The sequence below is a fragment of the Hoplias malabaricus genome, chromosome 18 (genome assembly GCF_029633855.1).
Source record: "Hoplias malabaricus isolate fHopMal1 chromosome 18, fHopMal1.hap1, whole genome shotgun sequence".
Taxonomy (NCBI): Eukaryota; Metazoa; Chordata; class Actinopteri; order Characiformes; family Erythrinidae; genus Hoplias; species Hoplias malabaricus.
The window spans coordinates 1,133,632-1,154,062 of record NC_089817.1 but is presented as its reverse complement, the minus strand read 5'-3'; the positions used below and the strand labels follow the sequence as shown (position 1 = coordinate 1,154,062).

The following is a 20,431-nucleotide window of genomic DNA, read 5'->3' as shown; positions in this document are numbered from 1 at the left end:
TCCAAACACATGTTGCTCAGAGCTGTAAATGTGTGAGTGACTGGGTGAATGTGTAAAATGGTGTGAATCACCGGGTGAGTGTGTGAAACAGTCCACGGTTGTGAGTGTGTGATGCTCTGTGATGGACTGCTGCTGTGGTTAGCCACTGGACCCTGACCAGGACCTTTATAGAAGAAAGAATGAGACATGGTTAATTATGAATTATTTTTGTAAATTACGCTAATAATTAGGTATGATTAATTGAAGGCTCATGGGTTTCCTCCGGTTTCCGCCCACGTTCCAAAAACACACGTTGGTAGGTGGATTGGCGACTCAAAATTGTCCGTAGGTGTGAGTGTGTGAGTGAATGTGTGTGTGTGTGTTGCCCTGCTCCTCCCGTCTTGCGCCCAATGATTCCAGGTAGGCTCTGGACCCACCACGACCCTGAACTGGATAAGGGTTACAGATAATGAATGAATGAATGAATAATTGAAGGCTGCAGAAAATGTTCCCTACTCCCCAGGTAGGTCATACACTATGCACCATATCACTACAAGAAAACTGTATAAGTCCACAAGCTGGTTTCATAAATGTGTAGTTCCCTACGTAGGGAACAGGGGGTCATTTAATTCTGATAATGTTATTAAAGACGAGTCCATTTTGAGGGGGATATTAATATGTCGTACTGTAAATATAGATTATTATATGGTGAAAATCGTACAATAGAGAATAACGTTTGTCTAATGCCAAAATAGAAGGTTTCAACGCTAGGTTGTACCGTTTTAGGACCACTTATGTGTGTCTGATATCGCGCATGCGCAGCTCGAGTCTAGGCTGGCGATGCCTCTGACTCTGGCTTTTCTAGAGTCGACTCCTCGAGTCCTCTTCATTTAAGCAATGGCTGTTAGTTTTTTTCAGTCATTCATTTGAAGCAGGTAATACAGCACCAAGGAGATATTAGGTGCTAACGTCATTTGTATCATACTACAATACACTGGTATAGTCCCACACTCTGAATCCCTGCCATTACAGACTGTAGTCCATCTGTTATTCACCCTGTTCTTGAATGAATGTCTTCAGGACCCCCACAGAGCAGGTGTGATGTGGTGGTGGATCATTCTCAGCGCTGCAGTGACACTGACGTGGTGGTGGTGTAGAGTGGATCAGACACAGCAGTGCTGCTGGAGTCTTTAAACCCTGTGCCCTGTCTGCACGCCTACTTTTGTTGATCCACCTTGTAGATGTAAAGTCAGACACTGAAGCTCGTCTGTTGCTGCACAGTCTGCCCTCCTTGGGCCTACCCTACTCCTTCACAGGGCACTGCCGGCCTGATATGTTTGGTTGGTGGGCTATTCTCAGTCCAGCTGTGAACCAGGGGCGTTGAGCACCATCCACTGATGTGTTGAATGTTGAAAAACACAAATCACCCAAACTGTGGTTCCTAGACAGTGGCTTTAATGTTCTGGCTGACCGTTGTATAGAACTCAGAGTCGAAGAATCGATTCACCAGGAGTCGACTCCACCGCAAACAGAGAGCACGCGAAATGGCGTCTGCGGCAGGTAACGATTAACATTTACAAAAATAAAGCTGTCCTTGTGTCTAGAATGTAGGGTATTTGTGGAATATTGTTTTTTGAGATGTATTTAGCCGATTCACCCTCTCTTATGGTCAGTTAACCGTGTAAAATAGATAAAGAAGTGGGCGGGAAATATCGCCATTTTACTGTTATCTATTGAAAAGACGAACCTCAAAACTCGCAATATTTGCGTTTTTCATAAGGTTTTTTTTTACATATTGACCCAGAAGTGATCAACAGAAGCTATGTGTTAAGACATTAGAGCCATCTGTGTTCGGCATGTTATTCGAATTATCTGTTCCACCTTAAATTCCGCAGTTGTGGCATTGGGCGCCGGTATCTTCTTAAGGTGGAAAGTAGGATTCGTTCGAGAAGACGGTTTTTTTTTTAACCAGTGAAGGGTTAACGTACCCGAAATGGCTTTAGTTATTATACATAAATATATATGTTTTACAGTGTCAGTTTATACACGGTTCAGTCTGTCTCTGTATATATTCATTTCCATATTAACTGAACACACAGTTAGGTTACATTTAATGACCCTTTGTGTATTCGGCTGCGGTTGGTCAGAGCTGGAGGAAAAAAACACACACTTGACCTGATTTAGATTCATGTGCTGAATTAAACCCTAAGTGGCTGTTTCTGGGGTTTAATCCACTCCTGGAGCCATCGTAATATCAACCGAACTTTAAAAACATTACTGATTATTGCCGAAAACCTCAGTGGGGGGATGATGCCGCCATGACGTTACTGCTTTCTACGGCGTCCTGCTCGGGAGACGCTTCAAATTAAATAAACAAATAAAACACGATATTTTGTAAATGGAAACAATTTTCTCTGTATATTTAAAACATATTTGCAGCATATAGAAATCAAATACACACAGAGAACCGCGGGGAAAATAATAATAAAACATTTCAAATAACAAACCGTGCTTGTTTATTGTTACAGATTATAACAGTTATGGACAGGCAGGAGGACAACAAGGGTATACCTTTCATTTTTATTATTTTATATTATTACATTAAAAGTGTTTTATAAATTGGACTCTATTGTATATTACTTCTGCCATTACTGGATACAATATATTTATTTTTGTTCGTTTTAGGTACAGCTCTTACGCCGCCCAGCCCTCACAGGCCTATGGACAAGGTGCCCAGGTCAGATGATCCTGGCTTTAATCAGTTAATGTTAATGTGGTCTATGAATGTAATGTCTAAACGACCCCAGCCTGAGTTTAAATCTTAATGAGATGATACGTTGCTGGTTTTTCTGTGTGTAGCAGTCCTATGGTCAGCAGCAGGGATACGGTTCATACACTCAGCCGGCCGATTCAGCCTACTCTCAGACCAGCAGCTCGTCTGGAAGCTACAGCCAACAGGCTTACGGATCTTCTTATGGACAACAGCCACCAGCCAGCGGTGAGTCGCTCCTCTTTAACCAAATTATAAATGGAAAACCAGAGGGGAATCATTAAAGATAAATTCTGAGCTAATTAAGGGCACTGACCCCACGATTATTTGGAGCTGTGCACTTTAACGACCCACAAATTGTGAAATAAGGCCAAGCATTCAGTTTCATTTGGGCAGGCTAATGAGAAAACTGGATAAAACAAGTTGTTTAGAATTGCCCCAACCCCTCGCCTGATAGCGCAGCCACAGCACTGAACCGTCATTTACCGGAGAGTGCGTGGTTAAATCGGTGGAAAAAGAACGCACAGCTAGCATGGAGAAATAAGAGCACAGTAAACAGAGAAAAGAGCGAAAGCGGTTAAAAACCAGAGCTTCTGCTCCTCGCTTCTCATCGTTGTGGGCTTGGGTCGGAGTGAACTGCAGATGTGTAATATTCTCACTTCACTTTGTATAATAACAAAACACAAGGGCTTTATTAAACTGTCTAAAATAGAATACGTGTGCACAGCTTATATCTAATTGATCTTTTCTCCACATGTCTAGGTGGGTACAACGCTGCCCCGACCAGCTCACAGGGCTACAGTCAACCTGTGCAGGGCTATGGAGCCAGTGGCTACGATGCCTCCTCTGCTGCTGCTGCTGCTTCTTCTTCTTCGAGCAGTAACCAGGCCTCGTATGGTGGTCAAACCAGCTACGGGACTCAGGCAGCTTATCCTGGATACGGACAACAGCCTGCATCTTCTGCACCTCCCAGGTACTTACAGAGAGTCCTGGGATTGATTAAAAATGTTCATGAACAAGGCAAATGTAACGGTACAGCGAGCACGTTAGTGTTCGACAGTTCTGGGTAGGTATGCTTGAGTAAACAAGAATTAAAAACATGGCTACACATCAATGAAACATAACCGCCAGAGGCAGTTGATGGAGAGCAGGCAGGTAGACAAGAATTACTGGCAGTCAGGGTACTTTCAGAGCTACTTTGTTTACTCACTCACTGACTCACCTTTCAGATTTAACTAAAGCCCCGGACACTCAGGGTTTTGCATTTCTCTTCTTCTCACAAAATGGGTGTGGCTGTGAGCACGGCCAAAACAGTTGGAGGTGAGACAGGACACAGGGCTCAGCTTGTACCTGGGTGCCTCCCTGTTCCTAAACACCCTGCGCTCGGACGCTGCTGTCCATATTGAGCATACAACTAATAAGTGTCATGGCAGCTGTCGTGTCCTCACACTCACTCAGCGAACGCAGGACCCTGTTCAAGCAGAGGGTTCTCTTAATAACTTTGTGGCACATTTGCATATTCATCTTGTTTGATCTTCTCAGTTACAGCTCCACCGGCCAGCAGCCTTCCAGCTACGAGCAGAGCTCCTATTCCCAGCCTCAGCAGCAAGGGTCCTACACTCAGCAGCAGCAGCAGGGAGGTTACCAGGGTCAGCAAGGATATGGTCAGCAGAGCTCCTACAGCCAGCAGGGTGGATATCAACAACAAGCTCCTCCTCAGCAGCAGCAGGCTCCTCCCTCCAGCTATGCTCCTCCTGCTGGGTCCTACGGCCAGCCTCCTACGGGCCAGTACGGCCAACAGGGCAGCAGTGGAGGAGGATACGGTCAGGGCGACTACAAACCTCCGGGTCAGTATGGTGAGTCTTGGGTTATGAGCATGTTTACAGTGCGGTAGTTTTTTGTTGTTAACACATTCTTGTGGTGTTTATTTTAATACATAAACAAAACATGTGGTAAAACACATCTATTTAGTGCTTGTGATCCTACATTTGTCCACATGGGGTACTTGGTTCTCGATGCTGTTTAGACGAGGGAGAACAGTGTGGTGGTGTTTGATCCTTGTTTTATACAGACACTACACTAAGACCTCAGAGCTATGTTCACTAGTGGAAAAGAGGGTCCCCAACTTGTTTGAATCTGTTCTCTAAAGTAATCTGTTCTATAAACAAACGTTTAATGCATGAATCTTTAGAAAAAACATGTTTACAATGATGGTGAAGTGACTATTTATAGTTCTACTAAAGGTTGTACACTAGATGAAATGTTCATCTAGAACTTGTCCTTCAAATTGTATTCTGCTAAACACATTTATACTTCAGCGCTGGTGTCTGCGTCGCTCTGTAATTACACCGCCACGCCACTAGGTCTGAATCTCAAACACAGGGAGTAGGTCGTTGTTTGGGACAGGGCATATTGTACATATGCTGCCAGGAAAGGAATAAATACAAAACTGGCACCGTTTCCCGGGTGGTTCCTCTTCTCATTGTTATTTTTTTTCGAGAGACGTCCATATTTCTCTTTTGTTCAACAAATCGCAGGAGAGGAGTTCATTGTCCTGTTCTTTTTGGTTCAACATAAACAATGTCTGTCTGACTACTGACCAATCAGAATCGTTGAAGGTGCGTGTCAGGCTACGCCATAGACTACGGGGTAGGGGTCGCGTCAACACATTGCCCATGGTGTAAGCTCGAAGCGTGTGCATAAATTGGGCTTGCGTCTGTTGTGCAGTAATTCTGAATTTATATGTTATCAGTACTTATTGTTATTCTGAGAACTTTGGACGTGGAGTATTTGGATTGTTGAGCGTTGTGTTTTCTTCTTGCAGGGAGTTATAGGCAGGACCACCAGAACGGCGGTGGATTCTCAGGCCCGGAGTCCGGTGGTTACAGTGGTCCCGGAGAGGGCAGAGGAATGGGAGGGGGGGAGAATCGCGGACGTGGTCGTGGTGGGTTTGACCGAGGCATGATGAGAGGAGGAGGAGGAATGCGTGGGGGCATGGGCCGCGGAGGCATGGGGTAAGTGCAAGTGTGTGCGTTTTCAGAACGTTTTTCTGCACCAATTTATCTCTTGCAGGAGCTGTGAACGGCCATAAAGGGCTGAGAGCCTCACCAGCGGGTTTTGATATTAATGCCAAAAGAAATGTTATTGATCTAAAGCAAGATTAGTGTTAAATTTCGGTCGACTAAAAGGACAGGGGCAGGTTGGTTCCAATGCATTAAAAGCGAAGAACAGATACAGAGCAGAACAACTTTAAAACTTAAGACTTGTTCCAATATTAGCAGGAATATCAGAGCAGACAGACGTAGTGTTACTGCTCTCAGCCCTCAGCAACATGGCCGAAGGTAAGAGGTTACTCTGGGGAAAACCAAGACAGTCTGAGACAAACCTGTTTACTTTTAGGGTTTTCACAAAATTAAAGTTTGCCTCTTATCGATTACAGAGATATTTACTCGATTGGTACGACTTTTAAAGCAGATCTATTTCATGGTTTATCCAATTCATATTTTAAACATCTGATTAATCCATGGTTTTAGTATTTGAGTGATTTATACGGAGGGGAAAATATAACTCGAGTAAGAAACGTGGCTTTTTGCTCTTAAAGCTCAGGGGCTGATGCTGAGTCAAAGGTGGAAATCATTCTCAGTGTTTGTAATAAGGTCTGGAGAAAAATAAAGGTCAGACGGCCTCTCGGATGTAACTGAGTCACTAGACGTCTGGGTGGATCACCTTATTTATTTGACAGGTGAATTTCAATATAATGTGTAATGGTTTGAATCACTGGGCTTTTTAAAGCCTTTATTTTCCTTTCTTTCTTTTTCTTTTTAGATTGAATAAAGCGTGTTGTTACTTTACTCGCGCGTAGGTGAAGTCAAAGACAATGTTTTATAGTGTTTCCCCTCCAGATTAAGGGTATGAAAAAGGCAAAACTATTTTGGTCAAAATTAAACACTTGAGGTTTTTAAAAGCTAATGGTTTCATTCCCCAAGGGTTTATTGATAATAACATTGTTTGAGATAAAGGTGGCATATGAAAGTGAATGCAGTGTTTTTTAAATTTTTGATTTGTACTGCTTCAGGGAGCGGCTGAAGAGCTTCCAAAATGCATTTGTCAAAAGTTTATAAGTGATACACACGGGTCGGACAATGAAAGTGAAACACCTGGTTTTAGACCACAGTAATGTATTAGTGTGGTGTAGGGCCTCCTTTTGCGGCCGATACAGCGTCAGTTGGTCTTGGGAATGACGTACACAAGTCCTGCACAGTGGTCAGAGGGATTTGAAGCAATTCTTCTTGCAGGATAGTGGCCAGGTCTCTACGTGATGCTGGTGGAGGAAAACGTTTCCTGACTCGCTCCTCCAAAACACCCCAAAGCGTCTCAATAATATTTAGATCTGGTGACTGTGCAGGCCATGGGAGATGTTCAACTTCACTTTCATGTTCATCAAACCAGTCTTTCACCAGTCTCGCTGTGTGTATTGGTGCGTTGTCGTCCTGATACACGGCACCGCCTTCAGGACACAGTGTTTGAACCATTGGATGCACATGGTCTTACTGGTGCAGTGTGGAGTTAATGAAGATTGTCCACCAGGCTGCTCCAATTTAGCCATGACACCTCCCACACTACAATGACAGGTGTTTCACTTTCACTGTCCAACCCCTGTACGTTTATAATTGATGTTAGGCTTTATAAAGCAGTAATTATAACATATGATAATGTATATAATACCTATTCCAATGACCTGTTAATGCATTTTGGAAGAAACTCTTCAATTACTTGTTTTAATTTGAGCTCCTGATTATTTAAGCAGCTCTTAAAGTAGAAAAGACAGACATTTAAAGGAACACTTTACCGCTTCAAAATCACCGTGACGCTCCACTGAGCTGCAGTAGGGAAAACAGAGCCTCTGTCGTTGCTACTCCAGGCTCAGCACAGCAGAAGCTGCACTATGTAACTTGGAGGAGGGTAGGAAAGGATCCCCTCACCTTCCCCTTCATTGTAGTACAGTGCTGTAAAAGTGGGGGGAGCCCAGGTGCAAAAAAATACCAAATCTTACCCAGTGTTCCTTTAAGAGAGGATTCTCCCGCTTCATTTTTTTTTCTACGAATACACTGCATCCATTTTCTCTTTCCCACATGAGTAATGGGAATACTATTCTACTAGTATTAATAATATTCATATTTCTATGATTTATGATGATCATATTTGTCTCTTGTGAAGTGAATGAGTCGTTTTTCTTTAACATGCTTTGTCGCATTTATACGCTGCAGGTAACAAAGTGAGAGCCATGTTAACACAGCAATACATTTACAGTTCCGCTACTCAGTTCAGTCTGGGCCCGGCAGCCTTTTCAAATGGGGACAAAAAGAGTTGGTGGCGTCATTTAAAGAGGAGAGAGATGGTTCACGTGTCTTTTAACGCCTTTGATGGGGGATGACAAGAAAAGTGTTGTGTGTTTATTTTTAACTTAAAAAAAAAAAAAAAACTGTAACGGTAACTTTGAACATGTGTTTGATAGCATTTTAACTTTGTGTAAATATTCTCTTAAACATCTGTAAACACATGGTGTATTTCTGGTGTGTTTTTGTTTTTTCATTTGACAAAGTGCATGTATTCAGTGTTTTGTAAAAGCAGATTGTTTCAGATGCAGCCACAACTTATTTGGAATTTATTTATTTATTTTCATTAGTGTGTGCTGCCAGCTGACCTAGCTTCGCTGCTAAATGCTAGTTTCTGAGCCTAGTGTCAGAGAGTTTAAAGCTACAGTGGGCAATTTTTGATGATTTGGCTGCTACAGCTGGACTGCATCTGAAACAATTACACCCCCCTTTTGTGTGTATGTGTATAAGACGTATTGGGGTTTTCCACCCCTGTGATAATAAAGAATCCCCCTGTTTATTATTATTATTATTATTATTCAGAACATAGCCACACGTGTAAAATACTTTATTAAGCCACAGGAAAACACTTGTCATTACTACTGCCCCCAGTGAATGTTTAGTCTGATTTACTGTAACTAGAGGTGGGGTTAGGGGCCTTTTTGGGGGTTGGGGGGGGGTCTTTAGAGCCAGAACTGTACAGTTTCCCTCATACCCCCCACTTTTGTGGCACTGAAGTGGCTGTTTAAAGGGTACATCGCCTTCATATCTCCGCTTATTCCCCCAGCATCGCTGGAGACAGAGGTGGCTTCATTAAGCCTGGTGGTAAGTTTGAATGAGAATTACAAGACCATACACTAGCTTTCAAACTAATTTATATTTTCTTTTAACTTCGTGCTTCCACCTTTTCATGGATTATTTGTTATTACTGAGGGGACAGTTTCGTTTTTTCACTTTGGGGGAAGAAAAAAGCCATGTAAAGACAGAGTCTGCCGGCTAGAATTTACTAAGGGTTTTTACAGAATGATTATCCTTTGGTTTACAATAAAACATTCAGTTAAAAACAATGTGGGTTTTAAACAAAGAAACATGGCAAAAAAGAAAAGACTCCTTCAGTCAGGGATTTTCAAATGTATTTAAGGTTTAATGGTAAATGACCACAGGTCACGATGCCAGTGTTTATTGCCTTGTATTTCAATATGAAATGAAGGTATGAGTCCTATTTGGGGCCCTGGTTTACAGTGGTTTTTAACATATTTTGCTATTTGTGGCACACTTGCGCAAAACAAAACCAAGGATAGATTTATGTAAACGGTGCTTTGAATAGACTCTTTACAAATAGGTTCAAGTGCTAACATCCATTTGATAATCGAAGCACTTTGTGGTAAAAAAACACAACGGTATCCTTTTATTCCTCTCTGTCTTTGACTGTTCAGAGAAGCAAGTGTGCCAGAGACATGGTTTTACCTGGGAGATCTTTTACCTGGAGTTGGTAGCACGGTTTTGTCAGGTGCTCGAAAGTCAGACACGCAGACTAACTTCTCTCTCTCTCTCTCCCTCTCCTCCTTTAACCTCTGAAATCCAGGACCTGATTCAGAAATGGGTAAGGGCTGTTACTCTTGGGTCATTTGTGAGACGTTCTGTGTCCTCTGTAGGGTTTACATGGTGTGTGTGTGTGTGTGTTTAAGGAGCCCCGGAGGAGCAGGACGACTCTGAGAACAGCACCATTTACATCACGGGTCTGACGGAGAACGCTACGCTGGATGAAGTGGCTGAGTTTTTCAAGCACAGTGGCATAATCCGGGTGAGACGTCTGCGTGGGTGGTGTACCGTTAGTTATGGACTGGTCATGAAACCAGCGGATTAATGCTCTTTATTGTCTTCCTCATGGTGGCATCTATCTAAGACAGAGACTACAGGCTGAACTGTGTTGGGACTTGTGTCTGTTCTTATTGAAAACAGGGCAGGACAGTACAGGAGGTCCTCGGGTTACGACACATCTCCCATTTACTGTATAAAGCCTTGTTTCGACGTAAGTGGTTTTTGCGTCGTGACGTGAACTTCGTGTGTGGTGTGCGCGGCGCGGCGGAAGAATACGCTGTTACGCGGCTCGGGACCGTGGAGGATAGGTGTGAGGATAGGATCAGTGCTTACAGTATGTTATTTACGTACAGTGTGTACGCATGTTCCAACTTACACCGGTTTGCGACGTGACGTAGGAACGGATCAACGTCGTAAGTCGAGGACCCCCTGTACTTCGAAATCAAATGTATATCGCAATATAAAATGTTTCATTAACAGTATGATTTTTTAAAAAACTTTCAGAACACATTTACAGCATCTGCCACTGACTGACGTTCATGACGTGGCACCGCCAGCAGCTCAGTGCACTCAGTTTTGAACGTAATATAAAAATAATAACAATAATAAAGCCTGGAGGTGTTTCTTGTTTTTGGCCGTTTTCTGTGGCTTATTTTGTCCGTAATGAGGTCTGAATCGATATCTATATTCACCCAAATTAAGAACTATATCCTGATATAAGTTTTGGTCGTGTTGTGATGATTAAAGGCTGGTTTATAAGTTTGCGTATATTTATTTAAACACATCGGGACAGCTCCGAAGTCTCAGCTGCTGGTTACGGTTCCTGGAGCCATGTTCACCGGACCCTGGCTCTAATCCTGGTCCAAGTGATGTTTCAGCTCAGTCTAATGTCACGAGCACAGCTTGTTCTTTGAGTGGATTGATCTGCGTTGTTGTAACGAACCGTAGTGAATGATTGTGTTGAAGAGTGCAGGGTTTATACTGTGTTTGTTCTTATTTCACTGTAAAATAGAATAGTTCTGAACAGTGCATTTCTGTCTTGACTTTTCTGCAGATAAACAAGCGAACTGGACTTCCTGCTGTGAACATCTACACCGACAAAGAGACGGGGAAACCCAAGGGTGATGCCACCCTCTCGTACGAGGAGCCTCCGTCTGCTAAGGCAGCTGTGGAGTGGTTTGATGGTACGGTTGTTTACGTGAGCTACTTCTCCTGTGTGTATTACACTGTGCCTTGAATGTCACCTGAGGAAGGATGCGTACGTACGATAGACTTCTTATTTGAAGAGATTCCCCACTCTTCAGTATCTTCATATAGAGAAACACTCTGATGTTTGGGGAAGGGACGCTGTGCCTTTTCCTGCTTCAGCACTGTGTGAAATCAATGGTTGGCTCAGGGAAAGCTCTGATCGGTGCAGATTTACCTTCAGACTACAGTTAAATCGATGTGTGCCGATGATTTTTGGCCTGAATCATAAACAGCTTTGTCCTAAAACCAAATGTGGTTTAAACTTCATTTCATTCAGTCATTTAAATAGTTTGGTGATCGGTCTCTTTTCCTTGTTCTGCACCAGGTAAAGACTTCCAGGGGAAGAAGCTGAAGGTGTCGATGGCTCGCCGGAAGCCCATAATGGGGATGATGAGAGGTGGAATGCCCATGAGGGGAGACCGTGGAGGAATGATGGGGCGAGGAGGTGCGGTGTTCCCCTAAGGAACTGTTTAATAGAGTTAGGGTGAAGTTTTTATGAATATGAGTGTACATGTTTTTCTGAGGCTATCTCCTGACTGCAGGGATGATGGGTCGTGGAGGAATGGGCCGTGGAGGAGAGCGGGGGGGATTCGTGCCCCGTGGAGGGCCGAGGGGTATGAACCGGGGCGGCCCCACTGGAGGAAACATGCAGCAGAGGGCAGGAGACTGGCAGTGTCCCAATGCGTAAGACATCAACACCTAGTGCATTTTACACACAGCACAGCACAGCTCCCCCAAAACGCTCTTTAAACATCGGGGAAGGAGTTGAAGTAATGTCCACAATGTGTTCAGAATAATACCATGAAGTTTCTAGAGAGACCTGACACTCTCATATTCCTATAACATCATCTCCTTTGTGAAATGCTTCCTGACTGCGTCTGACACGGAGTGTTGTTTGTATTCTAATAGTGGATGTGGGAACCAGAACTTTGCGTGGCGGATGGAGTGTAACCAGTGTAAAGCTCCCAAACCCGAGGGCTTCGGCCCACCACCCTTCCCTCCAGGTACTGGTAGCATTTCAGTTCTTTCTCTTGAGACTGTTCACTGTTTCATTATTGTTTTAGAGAACGGTGCTGGAGTGGGGAACCCTTTAACCATGCCGACTGTGGAGGAGCTGTGCTACTGACGATACTCAGCAGTGTGGATGATGATTGCGTTTTCTAATGACCCTAAATCTAGCAGGTTTTTAACCCTGTGAATTCCCCCAGACTCTGTCTTTCTAGGCCCTGATACTTACACACGTTCCTCCCTTTTGTAAGAGGTGAAGCAGTCCCAAAGTTGGATAGGGATCAGCTGCACTCACTGGTGATTCCCGTTTTGTGGATGTTATAGTCTTCTCTTGCTGTGCGTAGGTGAGCGAGGCCGTGGCGGTCCCGGTGGGATGCGAGGGGGTCGAGGAATGGACCGCGGCGGACCGGGAGGACCCGGAGGTTTCCGTGGAGGAAGAGGAGGAGATCGCGGCGGGTTCAGAGGTGGAAGGGGGATGGACAGAGGTGGTTTCGGCGGCAGGGGCAGAGGCGGACCGCCCATGGATGACATGGGACGAAGGGGAAGGGGAATGGGCCCACCGGGCAAAATGGACATGAAGTGAGTACAAAGCTTTGTTCTATGATGATCTTTATATAGAAGGGAATTTGAAGGAGCCTATGTCCACCCTGGGATCTGGACCCACTACAGCCCTGATTGTGACAGCTCTGTGTTGTTGTTGCTGACCTCCCTCGCGGTCTAAGGGCACACGCCCTGAATCCTCACCAGTGCAAGGGTCAAGGCGACCTCTAGTGGGCACGCAGGTGAACCACAACAACACAGAGCCACTCCAAACAGGTTCTCTGAAACAGAATGAACCTGTGCAGGTGGTGGTGCTCAGATTACTATTTTAAAAAATTATATTTTTCATGTTTCCCTTTATTTATGCAAAACAAACAAAAGGGAATTGACGAATAAACGGAATGTTTGTTTGATTTTTGCTTCTCTTCTTTACTTAAGCTTCCTCTTCTTTCCTCAGGGGAGAGCATCGCCAGGAGAGGAGGGAGAGACCGTACTGAGAAACCTCACTAATTCCCCACTTTTCAGATTTTAAAACGTGCAGTTCCATATTTATAAGGAGTAGGGAGGAGAGTGGCTGCTCTGAAAGTAGTCCTTAGTCACCTTTTTATTTCATTTTTAAGATTTTGTTCGTTTTAGGTTATTTTTTCGTTCATTTATCTGTGTGAGCTCTTCGTTCAGGTCAGGAGCTGTCGGTCAGACGCCTTGCATGCTGTTCAATGTACAGACTGCAGTTGTGGAAGATGTTTATCGTGGAACAAAGCTATTTTGTGTGTGTTTCTTTTTCAAGGCAACTCCCTATTTTTTTTTTTTGCTTTACCTGCCATCATTCCCTTATAAAAGTGTTGAATTAAATAATAAATGAAAAAAAACACGCTCTGAGTTTTTTATTTTTACTCTTAGTGCTGCGAAGAGTTAGGGGTTCTGTAGAGGGTTCTGTAAGGGGTTCTGTAGGGTGGCAAAGGGGGTGTGTAGGGTTCCAATAAATTTCCAGTAAATTACCGGTAACTTTCCTTGAACTTTGGAAATATTACAAAATGTTAACTTTCCATGGAAATGTTGGGAACTTTGGGAATTTACTGGAATTAATAGGAAATATTGGATAATTTAAAGGAACTATATAATACACTATAATCAATGTACTGTTTATTTGTCAACGTAGACATGAAGAAATAATAAAAACTGACACAGTTGCTAGCAGAACTATATAAATGCTTTATTCTTTCATTGAACAAACAAAGGTTAAATCACAAGAACACAACTGCCCCCACAAAAAGTGTCTTTCAAAATTGACCTCTTTCCACAAAATTTACACAAAAACATTCTATCCACATTAACTGGTGTGAAATATCCCCACGCTTCAGATGATGCACGTGACAATCTTCTGTTGAATAAAGTGAATTTAAAAGGACTAACGCTAATGGTCTTCAAAATGTTAAATAAGTAATAATTCTTGGTTACAGAAACAAGTTGAGGCTAGCCTCGGTTAGCTAACCTCTTGGTAAATTATTCTCTTAAATGAAATTGCTCATTGGGCTTTTCTGATTTACAAGAGCAAGCAACTGTGAGATAACTCCTTGATTTAACAGTTGCTTAAATGTTTCAGTGCTATTGCTGTCAATAAAAAATATGAACCTCGTCAGAACGTATCTGACTTTAAGTAGTGCTTTGGTCCAAATGTGTGCTTTCAGTAGGTGAGTGTCAGGTTTCTAGAAATGATTTGGACACATTCTGTAAATGTGATGGAGGACTGAACAGTGCAGGTGGTGTATAGCCCTTTACACCTTTAGTTGTTACACAAAACATGGGAATTTCTTTTTTAATTCATCCGAGAACTTACATTTCCGTTTCGGCACAGCTGCTCGAGCTGAGGGTGGGTACATGAGCTTTGCCTGAGGTAAACAAGGACTACTGACGTGCAGACTGACCAATTAAATGTTTACAGAGAAGGTTATCGACCAATAACGGTAGCTCTACAGTCAGACCGTCCAATCAGAAGACTTTAGGCTACTTCACCACGCCCCCTTCTCACTCAAGCGAACCAATCGGAGTAGGGGACGGCGGGACTAGTTTGTGAAGGAAACTTCTCGAAGTTCTATGTAAGCGCTAGAAAAACAAAATGCCGGACGTTTGTGAAATTCCGCCCGGACATTTTTTAAAGTCTAAAAAAGAGGACATGTCCGGGTAAAAGAGGACATCATCTGGTCACCCTAGGTTTACTGTTAATTCCCATAATTACTGTTAATTCACATGGTATTGTGCAACTCTAATGGCTGACTCTTCTGCATTGTTTGAGATGTCACAGCTTATTTGCACATATTTGCTGTTTAGCCAATCATTTTTACAGCACTCTTCAGTCGTGGGGGTGTCCTACTCTCCATCAAAAGTTACATAGTGCAGTTTCTGCAGTGCTGAGCTTGGAGTAGCTCTGTTTTCCCTGTTACAGCTCAGTGGCGCATCACAATGATTTTTAGATAAAAACACTACCTAGTGTTCCTTTAAAGAAAAGACTGTTCTGATGTAGTAGAAGTTTACATTAATATAGGTCTCAGGGTCCTCTCTTTGGTTGGGTCTTAAACAGGAGGTTCTCTTGTAGCAGGTTATGGCTTTAGTGTGTTTCTTATAAGTGGGAAATAGTAGAAAATAAGGTCTTACAAAGGCCCTTAAAACGTTCCAGCCTGTGGATATTAAAGGGTTAATGGGGGTGAATGGGGTTTGGAGGTCACTTTGTCGCCCTCGTGTGGACGATGTTGGACCACAGCAGCAGCTCATACACCATTATTATTATCACTGGAAAATAAGCGTTTTACGTTTTACCTTCTGACTTCAAACTCTCGTATTTTCAGTAACGAAACGTCGATTAAACAAGAGCCATTCTGCGGTTATAACATTTAATGTAACGTTTTACACTGATATAGAAATAGAAATGAAGGTTGTTTTTACGTCACGTTACAGAAATTATCGACGTCATTGCGCCGTGTTCCCCCCACGTTCCGGGAGGTTTTGCCCCCGGAGGAGGGCAGATAGAGAGAGTGTGTGTGTGTGTGTGTGTGTGTGTGAGAGAGAGAGAGAGAGAGAGAGGCAGTGTTGCAGCGGGGTTGCGTTGTTGCCTGATGCAGGTGCTGCAGCATGTGGTGCGTGTAGCCTCCGGATCTTTCACTTTTTCACAGCGTCACCACGCGCGGCTGCCCGTGGAGCTCACGCGGAAATGAACGGACACGTGAAAGTCGTGCCCTCGCCCACGTCCTCCGCAGGCCACTCGCCCGCCTTGGACGCGCACCGGGGATGGCTCCTCAAATGGACAAATTACCTGAAGGGCTACCAGCGCCGGTGGTTCGTCCTCAGCAACGGCCTCCTTTCGTATTACAGGTAATCAATAATAGATAATATCACAGGTAATCAATAATAGATATTATTACAGGTAATCAATAATAGATAATATCACAGGTAATCAATAATAGATATTATTACAGGTAATCAATAATAGATAATATCACAGGTAATCAATAACAGATAATATTACAGGTGATTAATAATAGATGATATTACAGGTGATTAATAATAGATGATATTACAGGTGATCAATAACAGATAATATTACAGGTGATTAATAATAGATGATATTACAGGTGATCAATAACAGATATTATTACAGGTAATCAATAATAGATAATATCACAGGTAATCAATAATAGATATTATTACAGGTAATCAATAATAGATAATATCACAGGTAATCAATAACAGATAATATTACAGGTGATTAATAATAGATGATATTACAGGTGATTAATAATAGATGATATTACAGGTGATCAATAACAGATAATATTACAGGTGATTAATAATAGATGATATTACAGGTGATCAATAACAGATATTATTACAGGTAATCAATAATAGATAATATCACAGGTAATCAATAATAGATAATATCACAGGTAATCAATAACAGATAATATTACAGGTGATCAATAACAGATAATATTACAGGTGATTAATAATAGATGATATTACAGGTGATCAATAACAGATATTATTACAGGTAATCAATAATAGATAATATTACAGGTAATCAATAACAGATATTATTACAGGTAATCAATAATAGATAATATTACAGGTAATCAATAACATAATATTACAGGTGATCAATAACAGATAATATTACAGGTGATTAATAATAGATGATATTACAGGTGATCAATAACAGATATTATTACAGGTAATCAATAATAGATAATATTACAGGTAATCAATAACAGATATTATTACAGGTAATCAATAATAGATAATATTACAGGTAATCAATAACATAATATTACAGGTGATCAATAACAGATAATATTACAGGTGATTAATAATAGATGATATTACAGGTGATCAATAACAGATATTATTACAGGTAATCAATAATAGATAATATTACAGGTAATCAATAACAGATAATATTACAGGTGATCAATAACAGATAATATTACAGGTGATTAATAATAGATGATATTACAGGTGATCAATAACAGATATTATTACAGGTAATCAATACCAGATAATATTACAGGTAATCAATAATAGATAATATTACAGGTAATCAATAACAGATATTATTACAGGTAATCAATAATATATAATATTACAGGTAATCAATAATAGATATTATTACAGGTAATCAATCACATCTGATATTACTGGTGCAGGTAACTGAATGAAACCCACAAACATAATCGTTAATTAATAACCTGCCTTCACTCCACGGGTCGGCCATGTTTAAAGTAATGTTGAAAGTAATGTTTAAAGTAATGTTTAAAGTAATCTTTAAAGTAATGTTGAAAGTAATGTTCAAAGTAATGTTTCAAGTAATGTTTAAAGCCACATTTTAAGTAATGTTTTAAGTAATGTTTAAAGTAACGTTTAAAGTAATGTTTAAAGCCATGTTTAAAGTAATGTTTTAAGTAATGTTTAAAGTAACGTTTAAAGTAATGTTTAAAGCCATGTTTAAAGTAATGTTTTAAGTAATGTTGAAAGTAATGTTTGAAGCCACGTTTAAAGTATTGTTTAAAGTAATGCTTGAAGCCATGTTGGAAGTAATGTTAGAGTAATGTTTAGAGTAATGTTTAAAGCCACGTTTAAAGTAATGTTTAAAGTAATGTTTAACGCCATGTTTAAAGTAATGTTTAAAGTAATGTGTAAAGTAATGTTTAAAGTAATGTTGAAACCATGTTGAAAGTAATGTTTAAAGTAATGTTTCAAGCCATGTTTAAAGTAACGTTTAAAGTAATGTTTAAAGTAATGTTTAACGCCATGTTTAAAATAATGTTTAAAGTAATGTTTAACGCCATGTTTAAAGTAATGTTTAACGCCATGTTTAAAGTAATGTTTAACGCCATGTTTAAAGCAATGTTTAAAGTAATGTTCAACGCTGAAAGTAATGTTTAAAGTAATGTTTAAAGTTGAAAGTAATGTTTAAAGTAATGTTTAAAGTTGAAAGTAATGTTGAAAGTAATGTTTAAAGTTGAAAGTAATGTTGAAAGTAATGTTTAAAGCTATGTTTAAAGTAATGTTTTAAATAATGTTGAAAGTAAAGTTTGAAGCCACGTTTAAAGTATTGTTTAAAGTAATGTCTAAAGCCATGTTTAAAGTAATGTTTTAAGTAATGTTGAAAGTAATGTTTGAAGCCACGTTTAAAGTATTGTTTAAAGTAATGTTTAAAGTAATCTTTAAAGTAATGTTGAAAGTAATGTTTAAAGTAATGTTCACACAACCATGTTTAAAGTAATGTTTCAAGTAATGTTTAAAGCCACATTTTAAGTAATGTTTTAAGTAACGTTTAAAGTAATGTTTAAAGCCATGTTTAAAGTAATGTTTTAAGTAATGTTTAAAGTAACGTTTAAAGTAATGTTTAAAGCCATGTTTAAAGTAATGTTTTAAGTAATGTTGAAAGTAATGTTTAAAGCTATGTTTAAAGTAATGTTTAAAGCCATGTTTAAAGTAATGTTCAAAGTAATGTTGAACGTTGAAAGTAATATTTAAAGTAATGTTTAAAGTTGAAAGTAATGTTTAAAGCCATGTTTAAAGTAATGTTTAAAGTAATGTTCAACATTGAAAGTAATGTTTAAAGTAATGTTCAAAGCCACGTTTAAAGTAATATTTAAAGTAATGTTTAAAGTTGAAAGTAATGTTTAAAGTAATGTTTAAAGTTGAAAGTAATGTTTAAAGTAATGTTTAAAGCCACATTTAAAGTAATGTTCAAAGTTGAAAGTAATGTTGAAAGTAATGTTGAACGTTGAAAGTATATTTAAAGTAATGTTTAAAGTTGAAAGTAATGTTTAAAGCCATGTTTAAAGTAATGTTTAAAGCCACATTTAAAGTAATGTTTAAAGTTGAAATTAATCTTTAAAGCCATGTTTAAAGTAATGTTTAAAGTAATGTTCAAAGTAATGTTTAAAGTAATATTTAAATTAATGTTTAAAGTAATGTTCGGTACAGAATCTCTGAGGCGCCGGGGCCACTAGGTGTCAGTATAACGGCTGTGGGAGGAACTTAATTGCTCCTCTTTATTGTTTGTGTTCATCTTCAGGACTCAAGCTGAAATGGCACACACCTGTCGGGGGACAATCTCCATGGCAACAGTGCACATCGAAGTAGGAGACACCAGTCACCTGGTGCTGACGAGTGGGGGGCGGAGCTATCACCTAAAGGCTGGCTCGGAGGCAGAGACTCAACGCTGGGTATCGGCTTTGCAACAGGCCAAAGCAAACGCCACTCAGATGATGCACCAATCAGGTGAGGGCTCCATCCTCAGGGTCCAGGGCTCTGTCTCATTATTCATACTTGCATCCTTGCACCCTTGGTTTGTGCAAACCCACTAAAGCCTTGAAGGCACACGAGTCGCCTTTTAAAAATGGAGAGACCACACTTTTTTAAACCCTGTGTCCACTCTCTGTCCACTCTGTGAGACACTCCTCCCTCGTTGGTCCACCTTGTAGATGTAGAGTCAGAGACAGTAGCTCATCTGTCGCTGCACAGTGTGTGTCGCTCGTCCTCTAGTCCTTCATCAGTGACACAGGACGCTGTCGGCTGGATGTTTTTGGTCGGTGGACTGTTCTCGGTCCAGACACTGAGGGGTTTAAAAACTCCAGCAGCACTGCTGTGTCTGATCCACTCTACACCAGCACAACACACACTAACACACCACCACCACGTCAGTGTCACTGCAGCGCTGAGAATGATCCACCACCACATCACACCTGCTCTGTGGGGGTCCTGAGCGCTGAGGAACAGGGGGAAGGGGGGTAACAAAGTATGCAGAGCAACAGATGGACTACAGTCGGTAACTGTAGAACTACAGAGTGCTGTTGTGTGGTCAGTGGAGCTGAGAGAATGGACAGTGAGTGGAGAAACGAGGCCTGTTGGGTGATTGATGTAACCCCACTGTAGCAGTGTCAGGGTGTTTTTTAAATAGACAGCGCTCACTGCTGCAGGTGAACTGTTCACAGGAAAAGTGCTGCTGCGTCTGTAGTTGTTTCCTCAAAGCCCTGCTCTGTGATGAAGCGTGTTATTTATAGCGTTAAGGGTTTGAAGCTGGGAAGCAGCTGAGGCATCACAGATGTGTCTGTATTTCTAGTCAGATTTAAGAGGAGTGTACGTTCTGAACAATAAACCGTAGAGATATAACTGTATAGTAACTATGTTC

General features: G+C 41.0%; 2 protein-coding genes across 3 annotated transcripts in view; both read left to right on the top strand.

The window, feature by feature from the left end:
• The first annotated feature begins 1,237 nt into the window (after window positions 1-1,237).
• On the top strand, window positions 1,238-13,605 carry ewsr1a (EWS RNA-binding protein 1a). 2 transcript variants are annotated; one of them, XM_066651245.1, is made up of 16 exons: window positions 1,238-1,539; window positions 2,508-2,544; window positions 2,665-2,716; window positions 2,839-2,977; window positions 3,512-3,722; window positions 4,292-4,596; window positions 5,574-5,763; window positions 8,912-8,949; window positions 9,710-9,727; window positions 9,813-9,928; window positions 11,000-11,129; window positions 11,519-11,638; window positions 11,736-11,877; window positions 12,103-12,197; window positions 12,546-12,780; window positions 13,199-13,605. In XM_066651245.1, exons 1-16 carry the CDS (start codon window positions 1,524-1,526, stop codon window positions 13,236-13,238), a joined length of 1,884 nt encoding a protein of 627 aa, XP_066507342.1. In that variant the 5' UTR covers window positions 1,238-1,523; the 3' UTR covers window positions 13,239-13,605. The 2 variants fall into 2 exon arrangements, with proteins under 2 accessions (XP_066507342.1, XP_066507341.1); XM_066651244.1 differs by having other exon boundaries at window positions 1,239-1,539; window positions 4,292-4,605.
• A 2,232-nt stretch (window positions 13,606-15,837) lies between these two features.
• The window catches only part of LOC136675244 (oxysterol-binding protein 2-like), a 28,534-nt gene continuing 23,940 nt past the window's right edge, over window positions 15,838-20,431 (top strand). The window contains exons 1-2 of the mRNA XM_066651700.1: window positions 15,838-16,107; window positions 19,316-19,521. Of these exons, the coding sequence (XP_066507797.1) occupies window positions 15,947-16,107; window positions 19,316-19,521 (367 nt within the window). The 5' untranslated portion in view covers window positions 15,838-15,946. The remainder of the gene's footprint in view (window positions 16,108-19,315; window positions 19,522-20,431) is intronic.

Bases quoted from the DNA above. Each gene is read 5' to 3' on its own strand.
- ewsr1a (XM_066651244.1), top strand. The intron at 2,545-2,664 runs GTATACCTTTCA...TGTTCGTTTTAG, and splicing joins CAGGCAGGAGGACAACAAGG to GTACAGCTCTTACGCCGCCC. The intron at 2,978-3,511 runs GTGAGTCGCTCC...CCACATGTCTAG, and splicing joins ACAACAGCCACCAGCCAGCG to GTGGGTACAACGCTGCCCCG.